At 44.3% G+C, this 17,993-nt stretch overlaps 1 protein-coding gene across 1 annotated transcript in view; it reads right to left on the bottom strand.

The window, feature by feature from the left end:
* Positions 1-15,986, bottom strand: part of POD1 (POLLEN DEFECTIVE IN GUIDANCE-like protein) — a 70,601-nt gene extending 54,615 nt beyond the window's left edge. The window contains exons 1-2 of the mRNA XM_086506841.1: positions 15,588-15,986; positions 15,059-15,253 (exon numbers count right to left, since the gene is read on the bottom strand). Of these exons, the coding sequence (XP_086362967.1) occupies positions 15,059-15,253; positions 15,588-15,732 (340 nt within the window). The 5' untranslated portion in view covers positions 15,733-15,986. The remainder of the gene's footprint in view (positions 1-15,058; positions 15,254-15,587) is intronic.
* Between the last annotated feature and the right edge of the window lie 2,007 nt (positions 15,987-17,993).

The following is a 17,993-nucleotide window of genomic DNA, read 5'->3' as shown; positions in this document are numbered from 1 at the left end:
GCAATGGCTTTGTGACACACAATCTGCCATGCATCATCATGAACCCGTCTTTAAGAAGATAGTGTTCATGACGTTGTCCATCCATTAGCTGCTCGAAGACCCTTGCAAAATCTTCATCATTTGCATACTGTTCTCTCATATCATCAAGTTCATGATGATAAGGAATCGACACAGCTGAAATTTGTGGCTTCCTTGACAAGGCATCAGCCACAACGTTCTTCTTGCCTTCCACATGCACAATCTGAAAATGGAACATGGACAAGATATTTGCCCATCGCATATGCTTCTCAGATAACTTTGTTTGTGTCAAGAAGTATCGCAAGGTCTGATGGTCCGTTTGGACAACAAAGTGTGCAACTAGCAGGTAGTGTTTCCAACTTAAGAGCGCATGAATCACAGCCAGTAACTCTTTCTCATAGACTTGCATGGTCATCTCTGGCCCTTGCAAAATTCTGCTCTCATAGGCTACTACCTTGCCATCTTGCATTAGCACTGCACCAATGCTACTACCGCAGGCATCACACTGGACCACAAATGACTTCCTAAGATCTGGCAACACAATGACTCGATCTGAAGTCATCTTTTCCTTTAAGAGATTAAAAGCTGAAATCTCTTTCTGTGTCCATCTAAAGGTGACTGCTTTCTTTTGAAGAGCATGTAAAGGTGAAGCAATCTCAGCGAAATTTCGGATAAACCTTCTGTAATAGGAGCATAGTCCCAAAAAGCTTCGGACATCATGCACCGTCTTCAAATTTGGCCATGACTTGATCGCTTCAACTTTTGCAGGATCCATTCTGACACCATCCTTTGAGACAATGTGTCCCAGAAAGTGAATCTCTTCCAGAAAGAACTCACTTTTCTTTGCATTGATGAGCAACCGATGACTGCGTAGCTCTTTGAACACAATGGCCAAGTGATGCCTATGCTCCTCTTCATTCTTTGAGTAGACTATCATGTCATCAAAGAATGTACCAACAAACTGCTGGTGTGGACGGAAAATTCTGTCCATCATCCTATTGAACGTAGCAGGAGCATTTGTGAGACCAAAGGGCATCACTAAAAATTCATAAAGGCCAAACGTCGTTCTAAAAGCAATCTTGTGCACATCCTCTGATCTAATGCGGATCTGATGGTACCCACTCTTTAGATCTATCCTGCTAAACATAGCTGCTCCTTCTAATTTGTCCATAATATCATCAATTCTAGGTATAGGGAACCTATTCTTGATGGTATTCTTGTTCAGTGCACGGTAGTCAATGCACATACGCCATGAGCCATCCTTTTTCTGCACCAACAACACTGGAGAACAGAATGGAGATGAACTGGGCTGAATTAGCCCCTTTTCTAACAGCTCCTGTACTTGGCCCATTATCTCTTTCTGCTGAGCCGCACTAACCCTGTACGGAGGCTTATTTGGTGGGCTACTGCCTGGCACCAAATCTATCGCATGGTCCTCGGGTCTCTCTGGCGGTAATTGAGACGGTAATGAATCGGAAAAGCAGTCACTATACTGTTGTAAAAACATTGACCTTTCTTTATCTAGCACAGATAAATTTGATTCATCACAATCTGACACTTCACGTGCAAAAACCAAGTACGCAGAAAGATGCTTTTTCATTACAGAAGTAATAGCAGAAGCTGATACAGTAGGAATAGACTCTCCTTTAAGCTTTACATCTAGAATGTGAGTCTTTCCCCTGCTCTGTACAGTGATCTTTTTGTTGTAGGCATCCATGATTCCCTGTACACAAAACAACCAAGGAATACCTAACAACACATCACATCCGTCCAGTGGCATGATGTAAAATTCTTCAGCATCTACATAGGACTGGATATGTAGACGCAACTTTCCAATGATGGGTGTCACAGCCTCTGTATGGCCAGGACATGCCAAACCTGCCTCTGCTGTATACCCCATCTCTTCAGGTCTGATTCCCAACTTTGAAGCCAATTCTGGGGAAATGAAGTTCCAGGCCATGCCGGAGTCTACATCAGCAACATGATTGAAATGCCGAGAATAGGCCAACGACGCCGCTTAGGCGGAGGAGGTGAAGACTCTTGACGCCATGGTCAAGCCTATTCTACACCTACTTCGAGTGGTGGATGGCTTGCAGCTATGCATTGGCAAAGTCTACGAAGCGATGGATCAGATGATACAGGCACTTGAGAAGCTTGTGCCTGACCCTGTTCAGTATGCGGAGATTCATGGCTTGTGTGAGTCGAGGTGGAATGAATACTACTCTCCACTTCATGCGGCAGGTTATGTGCTTGACCCTGAGTTTCAAGGAAGGCGTCAAGAGACCGACAAGGAGGTGTGCAAAGGATGGCGGCTTGCATTGGAGCGCCTTGAGCCTAGCAGTGACATTAGGCGCAAGATTAGAGACTAGCTACTCAACTACAGGCAAAAGAAGGGCTCCTATGGATGTGTAGATGCACAGCTTGATCGCAACAAGATTGGCTCGGTTTTGTGGTGGGAGGACTATGGAGGAGATGGCCCACATTTGCAGCGCTTGGCTGTTCGTGTCCTTAGCCAAGCATGTACCACTAGTTGCTTGGAGCAACTATGGAGTGTGTACAGCCACATTGCCTCTAAGAAGAGGAATCGTCTTGGGGTTCAGAGGGCCGATGATTTGGTGTTTGTGAGCGCTAACTTGCGCATGCTTGCCAAGAGCGTCACACTGTAAGGTGCAGCGGAATGAATGTTGTATTTTCTCAAGATTAGTGATCTTTATTGCTCAAGGTTCCTTTTAGTTCTTAGGGAAAGAGAGCTTTCCGTCTGTAGAGTGCTGTGGTCACGAACAAAGTGAGTGGATTGTGCATGCAAGTGAATGAGACTGAGAGAAGGAGAGAGAAGAGATACGACACCCGAGAGGTTGTAAAACCGTCCTCCGAAGGCCCCACTCTCGTCGGCGAGAGTGGTCTAGTTTGATTGCACTAAGGCGTACAATGTGAATGCAATGGACTGATGCAATGGGACTATGCCGATGACGACGACGGTGATGACGACGACTCCATGGCTGAAATCTGAGGTCTTCTAATCGCTGATTTCGGGGACTGTTTCGGTGGCTGAAAATGACTGTTTTGGCTGCGTTTTTATGGCTTAAGTTGGGGAAGCATCTGCAACCAACTTGGGGGGAATCTGCTACGGAGTCTGAGGCTGAAAATCTGCGTTTCTTCAAGGAGCTGAACTGCAGATCAAAAACGCTGGGATGCTGAAAACAAAACGCTGAAAATCTGCTGTTGGCTGGCGTTTTTTGTGAGAAAAACGCTGGCTGATTTGGTGGCGTTTTTGGTAAGCAAAACGCTAGGCCTTGTTCTGAACCGCCGGGTACGATCGCCACAAAGGGGAACTTGCAAGGTGATGGGAGATCTGTGAAAACGCTGAAGAAGGGGGAGGTATGGCGATGGGGGTCATGAGGGGGGGGTACTGCTGAGAAGTTGCCTATTGAGCGGGAAGCTCCTGCTGCCTCTTCTGCCAAAAAGTGCTAACTTGGGTTTGCTTATATATTGACTTAGCAAAATTGCCCTACCTACTTTTGTTGGAAAGTCACTTAAAAATAATAAGTGAAAATACCAATAAATAGGAAAATAGGCTAAATGCACTCGAAAATTCCCCTAACTGATGCTAATGGATTCTGATGGGAATTCCGATGATCATGTTGCGTGCAACCGGAGGATATGCATCTATGCTAAGTGACTGGGCATGCACGGTCTACGAATAGACTCACAAAAGTGCCAGATCACTGTTAATCTAGACTTGACTGAACTGACTGAACCCTGCTATGGTGTAGCTTGTCCACGGACACATAGGGTTGGGATGTGTCACGTGACATCCCCTCCTTTTCAAAGTGAGGTACTGGTACCGAACTATATGGCGTCGAGGGAGATCGCCAACAACATCCGGAATCCTGGAAGGGACTCTTCGCCGGTCCACTCTGATGTGTGGGTCGTGCGGTACTTGAACTTCATAAAGGTCTGCAACGCTTGCTTCTTTGGGCTGCGCCGAAAGAGACAAAAAGTCTTATGAATCTCCTTTCTTGCGTCAACTTCTTCTAGAGTTCTGCTTCTTTCGTCTTCAAGAATCTCCATGGCTGAAAATTCCTGAAACCATCTCCAACACAGAACCATGAACATACCCATTCCATGTAAAGTGAAGGAAAAAAATCTTGTCTTCTCTAAAGACTGTGTATGCAATGTAGATGATCATAAAGACGGAGTGACAACCCGTTCATCAAACACATGCAACCAATGCGGTCGAATCTTTTCTGTGGCAAATCACAATGGAAATGCCCATGCTTCGTGCTCATACAATCATGTGCTCGTTCGGAAACTGTGTCATGCCAAGGACGAGACATGGAATGCGACTTCCTTACATACAAACTTTTCAGCTTTCCATGCAGAATCCGCATACATTTGTGCTCATCCATGAAAGAAACGTGCTCAACATACAATATGTTATGCCTAGTAAAAGGGATCACATTTCGATGCTAACTAAAATACAGGAAACCTTCACGAATGAAACACTCGGACAATGCGTGCGTATCAATCATGCGAACACACAATACTTTCTGTGATGGTTCTTTGGACCAAGGCTCGAGAGCCAAGATCGGTTCTTCCTGAAGGGGTTCTTGGGACCTAGGCTCGAGAGCCAAGATCGATCCTTCGTTATAGATCAAATCTGCAACGAGGTTAGCTTCGCTAGAAAAAGCATCCACTACCACATCATCCTTGTGAACAATCACATCATCTTCATGCAATGCATCATGCTTGTCTTTTCCATCCAAATCATTATCATTCAAATCCTCATGCTTCTCATAATCATGCAAATCCTGTGTGTCATGCTGTGGAGAAAAAGAGATTGAGAGAATCTCCTTATCCCGAATCCTTTCAACCTTGTCCTGCATATTAGCAATGAGAGATGGAGAATGAGCAATGTCCTCTCCATGAATGCCAATAGGAGAATCACTTTTGGCATTGAGAGTTTTAGTGTTAGTCAGAAAATCCATGAGAGCATCATTATCACAAAACCATCGAATGTCCAAAATCATATCACATCCTGAGAGAGGAGAAACAACAAATCTTCTAGTGAAGACAGTCTGTTTAATTGCAAATAACACATCAAGGCATTCCTCGGTGATGAGAGCGTCCATACCAGGACGAAAGCCAGAGACCTCGATAGGAGATCTCGGACTAACTTCGAGGCGGGCTCTCTCAACAAGAGAGGAACTGATCACATCATGCATACTACCTGGGTCAAACAATATGACAAAACGGTGCCCCGACGTACGACCATAACATTTAATGAGAGAATCATCAATGGGAGGGTCCTGAGAAACTTTGGGCACAATCGTGTTATCATTCATTGCATTGACAGATGTAGTGGGTGATGTGGGTTCTTTAGATTCATTCGATTCAAGCTTAGGACATGTTCTTTTTATGTGACCCTTAATGTGACAATGAAAACAACGACCTTCTTTAAAATAAGTGCTTTGTTCTTCCGACGTGATGTATCCTCCTACAATTCCTTGTGCTACCTTTTCATCTGGAGTAAGCTTAGGTTTAGCAGTTGTGTTAGCCTTACCCTTAGATTCATTGGAAGAATTCTTTGATCAGATATTGTTGGTAGATTGGTTAGAAGAGTTATCATTCTTACCGTTTTGAGGGTTCTGAGAAGTCTGCGAGGTACTTGTGGAAGTCTTGTTCTCCTTAGGCTTTCCCTTGTTATGCTTCATCTCCTGTGCGAGAGCAATCGCTACCGCCTTGTTGAGATCGATTGGATCGAATACCTCGACATCGTACTTGATATACTCGTCCAATCCAAATAGAAAAGCCTCTTTGCGCTCTTCATCCGACATGCGTAGTTGGGTACCTAGCTGCAAAACACGATTAGAAAAAGACATAACCGGCATACCATTTTGCTTGAGAGCGCGCCAATCGTCTTTCAATCGTGCGAGATACTGAGGTGGCATAAACCGCGCCTTGAGCTTGTCTTGGAAATCAGCCCAACTAAAAGAGAGGGGCGTGAGATCGTCGGCTGCCTCTAGGTGCGCGGCTAGCTGTGCCTCTTGCCATGCATGGTACCAATTAATGGCATCACCGGCAAGGTACATAGCTGCCGTCAATACTTTACTATTTCCTGTCTTCTTAGTTGTCGCAAAATAAGCATTAAATTGATGCAACCAAGAATGAATAACTGTAGCATCCATCTTACCGTCATACTTACTGAAAGTCAACTTTTCTGTGACTGGATGGTTGGAATCCGCATCGTGGCTTGCGCCACTTGACGAACTCCCACGATCTTTGGGTGGTTCGGTCTTCGAAGCTAGGATGTGGGAAATAAACTCTTAATGACGAATCTCCCTTTGAGCCTCTCGTTCATCGCGCTCGCGTTCGAAAGCAAGTTGATTTTCTTTTTGTTTTGCGGCAAGAGCAATGCGCTCACGCTCCTGAGCAAGGCGATTTTCTTCTTGTTTTGTGGAAAGAGTGGCGTTTCTTTCATCGCGCTCGCGGTCCTTGGCTTCTTGTGCTTCTGCTTTGCTTGCGAGTTGTGCCAATGCAACTCGATTCGTTTCTTGTTGTGGTGCCATCATGTCCAACATCGACTTGACCATCATCTCCATAGGAGTGAGTGCAACTCATGGCGTAGATGGCGAAGGGGGAGGGTCGAAAAAGTCTCCTGGTGGGGAAAAATCTTCGCCGCCTCTCTGATGCTCATCACCTGTATGCGAAGTATCCGTTCCGCTTCGGGTGACGACCATGCACTATGATCTTGGGTTCTGAAGTTCGTGAGGAACTTGGGTTCTTGAGGGTCTTGAGGTTCTTAAGGTCCTTGATTCGTGAGAATCTAGGGTTCTTGAGGTTCTTGAGTCTTGAGGGTCTTGGGTTCTTGGGGTTCTTGAGGTTTTCTTTCGCTTGCAAATCGCATTGAGAAGGATCTTCTCTTCACCGGAGTTCTACCCTTTTCTGCGGGCGCACCCCTTGGCGGCCTTGCACTCACACCAAGGTTGCTTTTTCCCACCTCACGTCATTGGCCAGCCGCTAAGTGCACGGTCCGCTCTCAATGAGTGAAAAGAGACACAAGGGGAGGCTGGACAAGCCCTTCTTTCTTGGGATTCCTGTCACTCTTCAACAAAACACGATTAGGAATCGCCACGTCCAAGTAAACTTGGGTTCGTGCAATCGCAACAAGCAAAAAAACCTCTTGTGGTTCCTGTGGTTCTTTCCTTGAGTAATGCAGAACACTTCCAAAGCTCTTATACCAATGTAAGGTGCAGCGGAATGAATGTTGTATTTTCTCAAGATTAGTGATCTTTATTGCTCAAGGTTCCTTTTAGTTCTTAGGGAAAGAGAAAGCTTTCCATCTGTAGAGTGCTGTGGTCGCGAACAAAGTGAGTGGATTGTGTGTGCAAGTGAATGAGACTGAGAGAAGGAGAGAGAAGAGATACGACACCCGAGAGGTTGTAAAACCCTCCTCCGAAGGCCCCACTCTCGTCGGTGAGAGTGGTCTACTTTGATTGCACTAAGGCGTACAATGCGAATGCAATGGACTGATGCAATGGGACTATGATGGTGATGACGACGACTCGATGGTTGAAATCTGAGGTCTTCTAATCGCTGATTTCGGGGACTGTTTCGGTGGCTGAAAATGACTGTTTTGGCTGCGTTTTTATGGCTTAAGTTGGGGAAGCATCTGCAACCAACTTGGGGGGAATCTGCTACGGAGTTTGAGGCTGAAAATCTGCGTTTCTTCAAGGGGCTGAACTGCAGATCAAAAATGCTGAGATGCTGAAAACAAAACGCTGAAAATCTGCTGTTGGCTGGCGTTTTTTGTGAGAAAAACGCTGGCTGATTTGGTGGCGTTTTTGGTAAGCAAAACGCTAGGCCTTGTTCTGAACCGCCGGGTACTATCGCCACAAAGGGGAACTTGCAAGGTGATGGGAGATCTTTGAAAACGCTGAAGAAGGGGGAGGTATGGCGATGGGGGTCATGAGGGGGACGTACTGCTAAGAAGTTGCCTGTTGAGCGGGAAGCTCCTGCTGCCTCTTCTACCAGAAAGTGCTAGCTTGGGTTTGCTTATATATTGACTTAGCAAAATTGCCCTACCTACTTTTGTTGGAAAGTCACTTAAAAATAATAAGTGAAAATACCAATAAATAGGAAAATAGGCTAAATGCATTGGAAAATTCCCCTAATTGATGCTAATGGATTCTGATGGGAATTCCGATGATCATGTTGCGTGCAACCGGAGAATATGCATCTATGCTAAGTGACTGGGCATGCACGGGCTACGAATAGACTCACAAAAGTGCCAGATCACTGCTAATCTAGACTTGACTGAATTGACTGAACCCTGCTGTGGTGTAGCTTGTCCACGGACACATAGGGTTGGGATGTGTCACGTGACACACACACAAGGCAGATCCCTTCACTGAGTGGGAGATGGCACAAGAGAATCCATCTATGGCTGATACTTTTTTGGAGGAGCTAGAGGAGGACTTCGAGCCTCCCGAGCCCTCATACGTCGCTGACGACCTCGCCTACGACGACGATATGGAGATTCAGCAGGCAAGCACTTCTTGAGTTTGATGATCATTGATCACTCGACTCTCGAGTTTAGACTCTTGAGTTTACGACTCTACCTACTACATAGCCCTTTGTACTTTTTGTTATCCTTGAGGCCTCAGGCTTGTCCTAAGTCCTTTAGGCTTTTTGACTCTTGAGCCCTAGTGGCATGCACTTCTCATTTTGTATCCATCGATCATCAATGTTTTATTAGCACATTTCCGCCTATATGACTCGTGTTCTTTGGTCTATTTAGTGTAAATTTATGGTCAAAGTGATGCTCTATGTGTGTGGCATGTGTGTAGGTCAAAAAATGCCAAAAAAACTCTCTTTTTTTTTGCCGTTCCAAACCCCGTCCCCATTTCTTGACTTTTGCCGTCCCGTCCCCGTTCCCGACCCCCCCCCCCCCCCCCCCCCCCCCCCCCCCCCTCTCTCTCTCTCTCTCTCTCTCTCTCTCTCTGTGGTACTAAGATGCGTGGGCAAGGGGGTGTTGCTATAATGTACAAGGAGGAAATGCAAAATCAGGTTAAGATATGCAAGATAGATGAACACAAATGATATATATGGGCTGAGATATGTACATTTGGGAGATCGATGTTTATTGCGGGATGCTACATCCCACTTCGGGAATCCCCATTCTATGATTTGCATAATCTCTCCAAGAATGACCCTTTTGCCGACCTATATACAGGTATTGCAACCTACACACCACAGGGGGCAGTGATGATACTTGGGGATCTTAATGCTCGCATAGCCAACATACAGGTTCAATTGGTTGACTACTCAATCCATCCCGCAGACAAAGATGGCGATCTCGTATTAGATGCAATGTGGGATCGATGCTCATGCGATCACCTCATGAATGAACAAGGTTCAGCTTTGATATCCATGATGAATTCTATGCAACTTGTAGTCATGAATGGCACCAAGAAATTTGCAAGCTCCGGAACATACACATGCTATAGATCAAACCATGGAAGAAGCACTAATGACTATACGTTAGTTAGCCACAATGCATTGGATTTAATTGGACACTTTAAAATTGGGGCTCGGTCACCGAACTCGGACCATACTCCAATTCATGTATGTCTAGACCTCCCACATATGCCTACACAACGCATCCAAAAGGCGACAAGTTGGGCATATCGAATGCAAGTCACAAAGAAATTTGATTATGCCACTTTTCGGGATAGCCTATTGAGTAGACAATGCATGTCCCAAAACATTTCAGAAAACTGGGCTACCTTTCGTCAAGCAATAGAAGAGGCAGCAGAGGTCACTATGGGGCGATCTAAAAGAAACCACCAACAAGTGAAAGGTCTCCCTCATAACCCATGGTTTGATGAAGAATGTAAAGCAGCCAAACGCAAGTTAAAGTGCTTCAATAAGTCCACGAAGGAGTGGGAAAATGCAGCCAAGGAATACAGAATCCTGAAAAGGGAAAAGAGAAGGATACATGAACTTTTGAAGGAGGAGCAAGAGGTAATCCGATTTAAGAAAGAGCCCAAGAAAGCATGGCGCAACATGAAAGGAAAAAAGGAGGATATACTGGGAAATTTTAGCATGGACGAAATGTATGTATATGCACAAACACTCTATGCTCCCACCGATGCTCAAATAATGATGAATGTTGAAATTCAGGTTGACACTAAGGAACCTATAACTTTTGCAACGGCTTTGAGAGGTTTGAAAAAACTAGCCACTGGGAAAGCCTCTGACATTTTGCACTTCAACTCCGAAATGTTGAAATGGTCGGGTAATGAAGCTAAGAAATGGATACACTACATGATGAATCAAGCTATCCACCAAGGTATGCCTGAAGATTGGCAAGAGAATTGGATCAAAGCTTTGTTTAAAGGAGGAGACCGTAACCTACTCACGAATTACCGCACCATCATGGTGGGCTCTTGCATGGCAAAACTTTTTGGGAGTCTGATAGAAAAAGATATTAGCACATGGGCTGAAAATAGTGGAAAGAGGCCTATCGGTCAAGCAGGTTTTAGAGCAAAACATAGTACCATAGATCACTTGATTACAATCCGGATTATGATGGAAGAGGTGCGACTCAAAGGGGAAACTATGTACTGCTGTTTTGTGGACTTTAAGAAAGCGTTTGATACGGTATCTCGTCATGGGTTATGGTCCCGCATGGAGACCATTGGGGTTCCCATACATTTGAGGGTGGCGGTGGCACGCCTATACCATGCGGTTCGATGTAAACTGAAAATGCAAACAGGCTTCTCCAAAGAGTCCTTTAGCACAATAGGAGTCAAACAAGGATGTCCTTTGTCCCCAACATTATTTGGGCTATGCATAGATGAGCTTGAGGACTTTATCTGCGGCAAGATAATGGAGATGCACCAAACATAGGTCTCATTACTTTGCTACTCCTCATTTATGCTAATGATGTGGTTCTTTTAGCGCATAGCATGTCTCTCTTGCAAAAACTTTTGGATGCGGTACATGCTTTCTACGAAGCTACAGGACTCTTAGTGAATGTCACAAAAATAAAATGTATGGCGACTTGTACACACAAATCAAAGGATCAGCCTGCCCTTATGTATGATGGGCAAGAGATTCAAGCAGTGGACAACTTTAAATACTTGGGCATCATTATACCCTCGAATCATACATGGGGACAATGTGCAAAAACAAGAATTGAGGAAGGACAAGCAAGGTATTACGAGTTTGAAAACATGTGCAAACAAAGCGTCACTAGAAGGTGGGACATAAAGTCGTTGGTTTTCAATGCGTGTGTGGTCCAAACGCTATTGTATGGGGTAGAGGTACGGGGACCAAGTATTCCGGCCAGCACATGGAATGACATTGAGAAAATTCAGAAAAAGCTCTTATGTAGACATATGGGGATAAAAACCACAACACCATACTCAGTGATGCTATTGGAGACTAGACAAAGACCATTGGAAATGCTTGCTTTGCAAAGAATGCATAGATATCTCTTGAAGGTGAAGTTGATGCCTAATAACCATTTGCCTCACATAGCATGGGAGGTAGGATGTAAGCCGCAAAAGAACCACAAAAGCAAGTTTCTCACCTCTAGCCTTGTTGAGGACATCAAGAAATGGTTCTCTAAATGGAAAGTGGGAGCACATGTGGACATGCATGTAGAGGAAGGTACCGAGCATGAGCACGAGCTGAATTTTGAACTACAATTACTTGAGGCCCTTCACAGCAAATGGAAGAATGCAATGCACAGGTCCAAGTTTGAATACTATTGCAAGCACATAAACACGAGATACTGGGAAGAGTACAAAACCGGGGAAACCCAAATATATATCAGGACACCCATGTCCTACCGTGCAAGACGGGCCATCACCTTGATGCGGACAAGATCACACATGCTCAAAAGTGAAACAGGAGGATGGCTGAATATTGGTGCAAACATGAGGAGATGCACTCAATGCAACTTGAATTCATTGGAAAATGAGGCACATGTAACCCTTGAATGTCCAGCATATGCACACATTCGGGTCGACTTTCCCCAACTTATTCAAGGATGTACTACATTTGAGGAGCTTCTCTCAAGTACACATCCCTCTCCACTAGCACTAGGCATCTATCTTGCCAAAGTGCTAGAACACCACACCACACTCACAAACAAAATCACCACAGAATCATGACACGTCCCCTCCTTCACATGGGAAGGGGGGAGTCTCATATATGAGATTTTGGGTCCCATGGGTCATTTTGGCCCCCCGAGGACGTAAATACATCATCATCATCATCATCATCTCTCTCTCTCTCTCTCTCTCTCTCTCTCTCTCTCTCTCTCTCTCTCTCTCTCTCTCTCTCTCTCTCTTACATAAACGCGTGCATATATCAATACAAAGACCTGTGTACTTAGTTTCTATCATAACTCTAGAGATACACAGCAAATGATATAGCCATCAACTCTCTCCTCCATAGTATTGACTAAATGCTACAACTTTCCCCGCTAACATCATCAATGCCCACACGCCCACACACACATTTGGACATACATCAATACAGAGATCTATGTATTGGGTTTCCATCCTAACTCTAAAGATGCAGGGATCTACTTTCCTTGGGGAAAGGGGAATATCAAACTCCTAAACCGAAGGGGAAATCAGGTAGGCAGCACATGGTAGATGAATCCCCCAAATATGGGCTGACCCCAAGTTGTAAGATTAAAGCAAAAGACACTAATAACCTAAGTAGCGTAGGAGTGAGTGGGTTCCCATAAAGAATAAAGAGGATCAAGCCCAACACCGGCAAGATTCTTCTCTGATCCAAGATCAATGCAGTCCCCACAATTGGCCGATATATTAGGTATTGATGAGGTTTTTTCCTTCCAGTACAAATTCAAATGTTTGAAAATGCATAGGATTTTCACATTATGGAGCTAGCCAGATGTGAAGCTTTACTGACGTACCTTGGTCCTTGAAACCTGAATCTCTCTCCAAATTGATCTCTCTCTCTCTCAAGGTTGCATCCATACGTACGTACGATATAGTACAACCATACAGTACGGATCCATACACGGGTTTTTTTTTGTTTTGGTGGAGACTGCTCTATTTCAGCCGATTAGGCCTCTCTTTTCGAAAAACGCCTTGCTGCAGCTCTTGCACATGCCAGCTTTGAGTGCAGTGTGCTTAGTTTCATGTGACCATGATAGCAAACATCTGACACAATTTGGTTAGCTAAGCTCAACTTTGTGTTTCATTGTTCGGTTAGAGTCATGGACTCTAGTTTTTGGCATTTGCATGGTCTATTGTTGATTTGCTAGTCTTTATTAGAAGTCTTGGTTAACGCATATATAAATGTATAAAGTACACTCAGTTTTAGGCTTTGTGAACAAAAGTACGAATTTTTACGTACCTAAAAACTCAATCCATCTGTACTACGTACCTTACGAACCGAACCGAACACTACGTACCTAATTACCTCTCTCTCTCTCTCTCTCTCTCTCTCTCTCTCTCTCTCTCTCTCTCTCTCTCTCTCTCTCTAGGTCGGCTTCTCCATCTTTCCCCTGGTCTCCCCCTCGGAGGGCAACCTTGTGGGGGGGCGTTAACCCACAGCCCCGCCCTGGGACCTAGCCAAAGAACCTAACTCTTGCCCGTTCTTGCTCGCTACAGACAAGAGCCCCTGCATCTGCGTTTTTCTCGTTGTTGCAAACACACAACCGTTCTCTACGAACAAACCAAAGCTATATATACACCTGTTGAGCCGCAACAAGTCCTGTCCCGTTTCGTGACCTTCAACAATTCGTAGTTTTCAAGCCTTCCATAGCTCGTAGTTTTCAACAGTGGTGGCCTTCTACAGTTCGTAGTAACTTTGAGGGTTTGGCCTTCTACAGTTTGTAATCTTCAAGCCCTTGACTTTGAGAGTTTTTCAACCTCTCTAACTTTGAAGGCTTGATCAACCGAGAAGTCCTCCACAGGCCATGTTTGTCATTTCGGAAAGGTAACAAAGAAAGTCTCGATGTCTTCCTTGGGCACCCCAATCGCACGCAAAAGCTTCCTTGCGGTGGCAGCTGCACCAAGAAAAGATCCCTCCGGGCACCAGGAATTAAGGATTGCCGCCCTCGAAGCTCAGATCCAAGAACTCATTGGAGAGAATGAGAAACTCAAGCGCCTGCTTAAGCTAGAGGAGACCGTCTCTTGGATCAACGACACACATAGACACGTGCCACCTGAGCATTGCATCCTCACCTTCAAGGACAAAGAAGAACGGATGAAACTACTACGACAATCTCGCCTCCTCAAGGGCAAACCATTTTGGATCGCTAAAGAATTGACCACAAGTCAACTCAAAGCTAAAGCAAGCGAGCTAAAGAAGGTACATGAAGCACGCAAACAAGGTAAATGGGCAATTTACCGAGGTGGAAAAGCCATTATTCAAGAGTTTCAAAATCCCAAATCAGCTCTTCACATAGCCGACCCTCCCTAGGTTTTGTTTTCCTCTTTTCCTTTTCCTTTTTTACCCTCCCGATTGACCCTCAGTCCTTAACTGGTATGTATTGTCATGTTTTGTTGAGACAAAAACGTTATAATGTTTGTTCTTGGTCCCATAGGTCATATCTGACCTCCGTGAACGATAATTCAATCTATCTATCTATCTCTCTCTCTCCCCCAACAGTGTTCTCTCTACTCCCTCTAAAATCTACAAATTTTTCTCACAGGAATTCTGGCCCTCTGTAATCTCTCTCCAACAGTTTTCTCTCTACTCCCCCTAAAATCTGCAAATTTTTCACAGGACTTCTGGCCGTCTAAAATAACACAGTCATTTTGCTTTTTCTAACACACATTCTCTCTCTGGTCTACTTCCAATGCCTCTCATATGATATCTATTCCCTTCCCATGTTATTATGAAATGGGTCAAATACATATGAGATCCGAGACATGTCTTATCGCTTTTTTGAAATAGCTGTACCTGGCATACATTGTCATACAAAATATACACACTGTTCACACATATTACACATGAAAACTCACAAGGGTGTATAGCTGCTCACACACAGAATTTGCTGACATGAGCTGCTCCCAATCAAGGAGATGAGGAGTTTCTGAATGCATAACTGGAGCATGAGCCAGCCTATCTGGAGTACAATAACTTTGGTCAGCATTATGGTTATCAATTGCTTCAGTGCTCCCTCCGCAATCTGAGCTAGTACATGCTCCAAAGTCCATTCTTTCACTCGAAGCATCGTCTGCATGACAAGTGCATGAAATAAAACTCTCAGTGTCTCTACATAATCACCCAAGCCTAAATACGATCATCAATGGATGGCACAGCTTCCACGCATACAAGTCATGCATCAATACTCATGAAATAGACAAACATCTACAATTGCCCTGTAATTGTGACAATATGAATTTACATAAAGTTAATGGCAAAAACTCTCATTTTTTGAGATCATGGTGCTACGATAATACGATTTACGTTTAGCCAAGCAACTACTGTGTTGAAAACACGAAAGATAGCAAACCCATTAGCATAAAATCTCCTAGTTTACTTTGTAAAAGATGCAATGCAAAACATACCAGGACATGATCCTGTGCCTTCCCAGTTTCCTGCCCTTTCTGTTGGTGATGTTGCAGAGCTTGATGATGTTGTTGTAGATCGTGATACTAAGCCCGAACTTGGGTTTCCATTTGATGCTACGTCTGTTGTAATTGCTGCGGTCATTATATTGCCCTTGATGCTATGCTGCCTGCACGTTTGCAAAACGCGACCCGGGTAGGGCTGTGGCAGCTTCAGATGATGTGCGCCAGGGTGAAAATCTTGAAAAGGAGAGGCATCAACAGGGGTCTAGTCTTCTTGGCGACACTGCCGATGCGAGGGAGAGGGTAGGAGGAGTTGATGGCAGATGAGGGAGGCAATGGGGAGAGTGGTCCACTAACTCCACGAAACAAGAAACGTCGATGGGCCAAATGTAATACTATCGTTCGTTTACTCACACGACTGCTATTCAAAAGTTTAATTCACTCCCAGATTAATGTAACTGGGTCTCGCTCGCTCTAACCAACGGTACAATGACTTATAAGGCTTTTGATGGTGGTTAAGCATGCAAACACTATCTACATAAGCTCTACATTTTGAGAGAAAGAGAGAGAGATGTGTTTGATGCTTTCCTCTCTTGCCCATAGACAATGGCATCCTTTCTTCGTGCATAATCTCACATGCTTACAAAGATGCAAGCATACATGGCTGCATTTGTTTGAAATAGCCTAGAGCTTATTTGAAAACCTAGAAAGCAATCTCGTCTTCAATTTCGAATTTAGATACCCTAGCTTTGTTCGCCTCTCTGTCGGCTCTCATGGATGCGCATGAGCTAGGAGGGCTCCTAGAGGAGGTCCATACAGGGGACTGGACAGTCTGCTTATGTTGGGGAGAGACACCTAGGGTCAAAAGCTTGTCAACAACTTGTTGTGCTACTTCAACCGCACATAGAGACATGTATTCGGCTAGGTCAACTTCTTGCATATCATACATGTCATCAAGATCCAAGCACGTGAGAGAGAGGCCCTCACATCTTTTAAAAACAATAGAGGTTATTTTCTCTCCCATATATTCATACTTGGCAACAAAATGCAATCAAAGGGAGGGGAGGCCATTCCAAACCAAAAGCTAGTGCTTGTGCTAGGACAACTGCAAATGCTAGCATTTGTTTTACCCATATCAATTTCTAGCATAATCTCACATGCCTACAAAGATGCAAGCATATGTGACTGCATTTGAAGAGAGAGATGCTCATTTTGCATGTGTTTGAAATTGCCTAGAGCTTAAAAAGTTAGAAAGCAATCTCGTCTTCAATTCCAAATTTAGAAAGAATATACCTAGCTTTGTTCGCTTCTCTGTCGACTCTCGTGGATGCGCATGAGCTAGGAGGGCTCCTAAACACGGTCCATACAGGGGATATGATAGTTTGCTTATGCTGGGAAGAGGGCAGAATCTCTGTTGACGGTGAAGGCAGGTTCTTGACCGATGGGTGGTGACCTTCTTCCTCTCTCTCGATCAGCTTCTTCACCCAACTCATTTTTATCTAACGGGTGTGATGGTAGCTCTCCCTTCACTCTGGAAGGGTAATTGTTGTCATGGTTCTTTTTCACAGTGTGTCCTTCATCAAGAGGCTTTGTTCGTCTGCAAAATAATGTCAAATTAGGGTTGGTGTTGCAGGAGGTGTGGTACGTTGATTGTAGCACCATGCCACTCCGTGGTGGCAACCTTAAGACACCGGTTCTCCTTGATTCAAAGGTGCACGTCTCACTAAAATAGCATGGCTTCTCGTGTTTATTCTCAATGTGTGGTGTGTTTATTCTCAATGTGTGGTGAGCAAAGGTATTTTTCTTTTCCTTTTTTTCTATTTTGGTTTCATGTCAAATGCTTTTGGGTCTTGGTTTGGGGGCATGTGCGTCTTAAGACAGGGTGACAAACCCCATGAGGGGGTGGCTCATATGGCTCCTTGTTTATTTGCTCGGTGTAGTTGCGGGATAAGCAGTATTGGTTGCATGCTTCCGTGTAAAAAGCCCCACTTTATGGACTGATGTATGTGACATTATGTATTCTAAATCTTTCTATATCACCCATGGCTCATTTTGAGCAACATCTCCAATTTCTTTTATTATTATGATGATACATTTCTCCACTCATAGTTGTGAGTATGTCTTAAACAAAAAAGATGATAATGAATTAGAACTAAGCCTGAGCTTTTTTGTGTTAGAAACAAAAACTACTAAGCCCACAACATTGGGACCAAAATTTCAAACCTCAATGTAAAAAAGAGATTAGAGTTTACAATAACTCGCAACACAAAGATGAAAATCAAAATTTTAAACTCCAAAAGTAGACGATGGGATTCACCTTAAGCATGAAATGGCAAGGTTAGCTCACAATATCACGTACACAATAGACCTTCAGCCCCTCGCAAGAACATAGCAACACTTCTT

The sequence above is a fragment of the Adiantum capillus-veneris genome, chromosome 30, assembly GCF_014529385.1.
Source record: "Adiantum capillus-veneris isolate H3 chromosome 30, ASM1452938v2, whole genome shotgun sequence".
Taxonomy (NCBI): Eukaryota; Viridiplantae; Streptophyta; class Polypodiopsida; order Polypodiales; family Pteridaceae; genus Adiantum; species Adiantum capillus-veneris.
The sequence above is the reverse complement of the archived record's forward strand: the minus strand, read 5'-3'. Positions and strand labels throughout refer to the sequence as shown.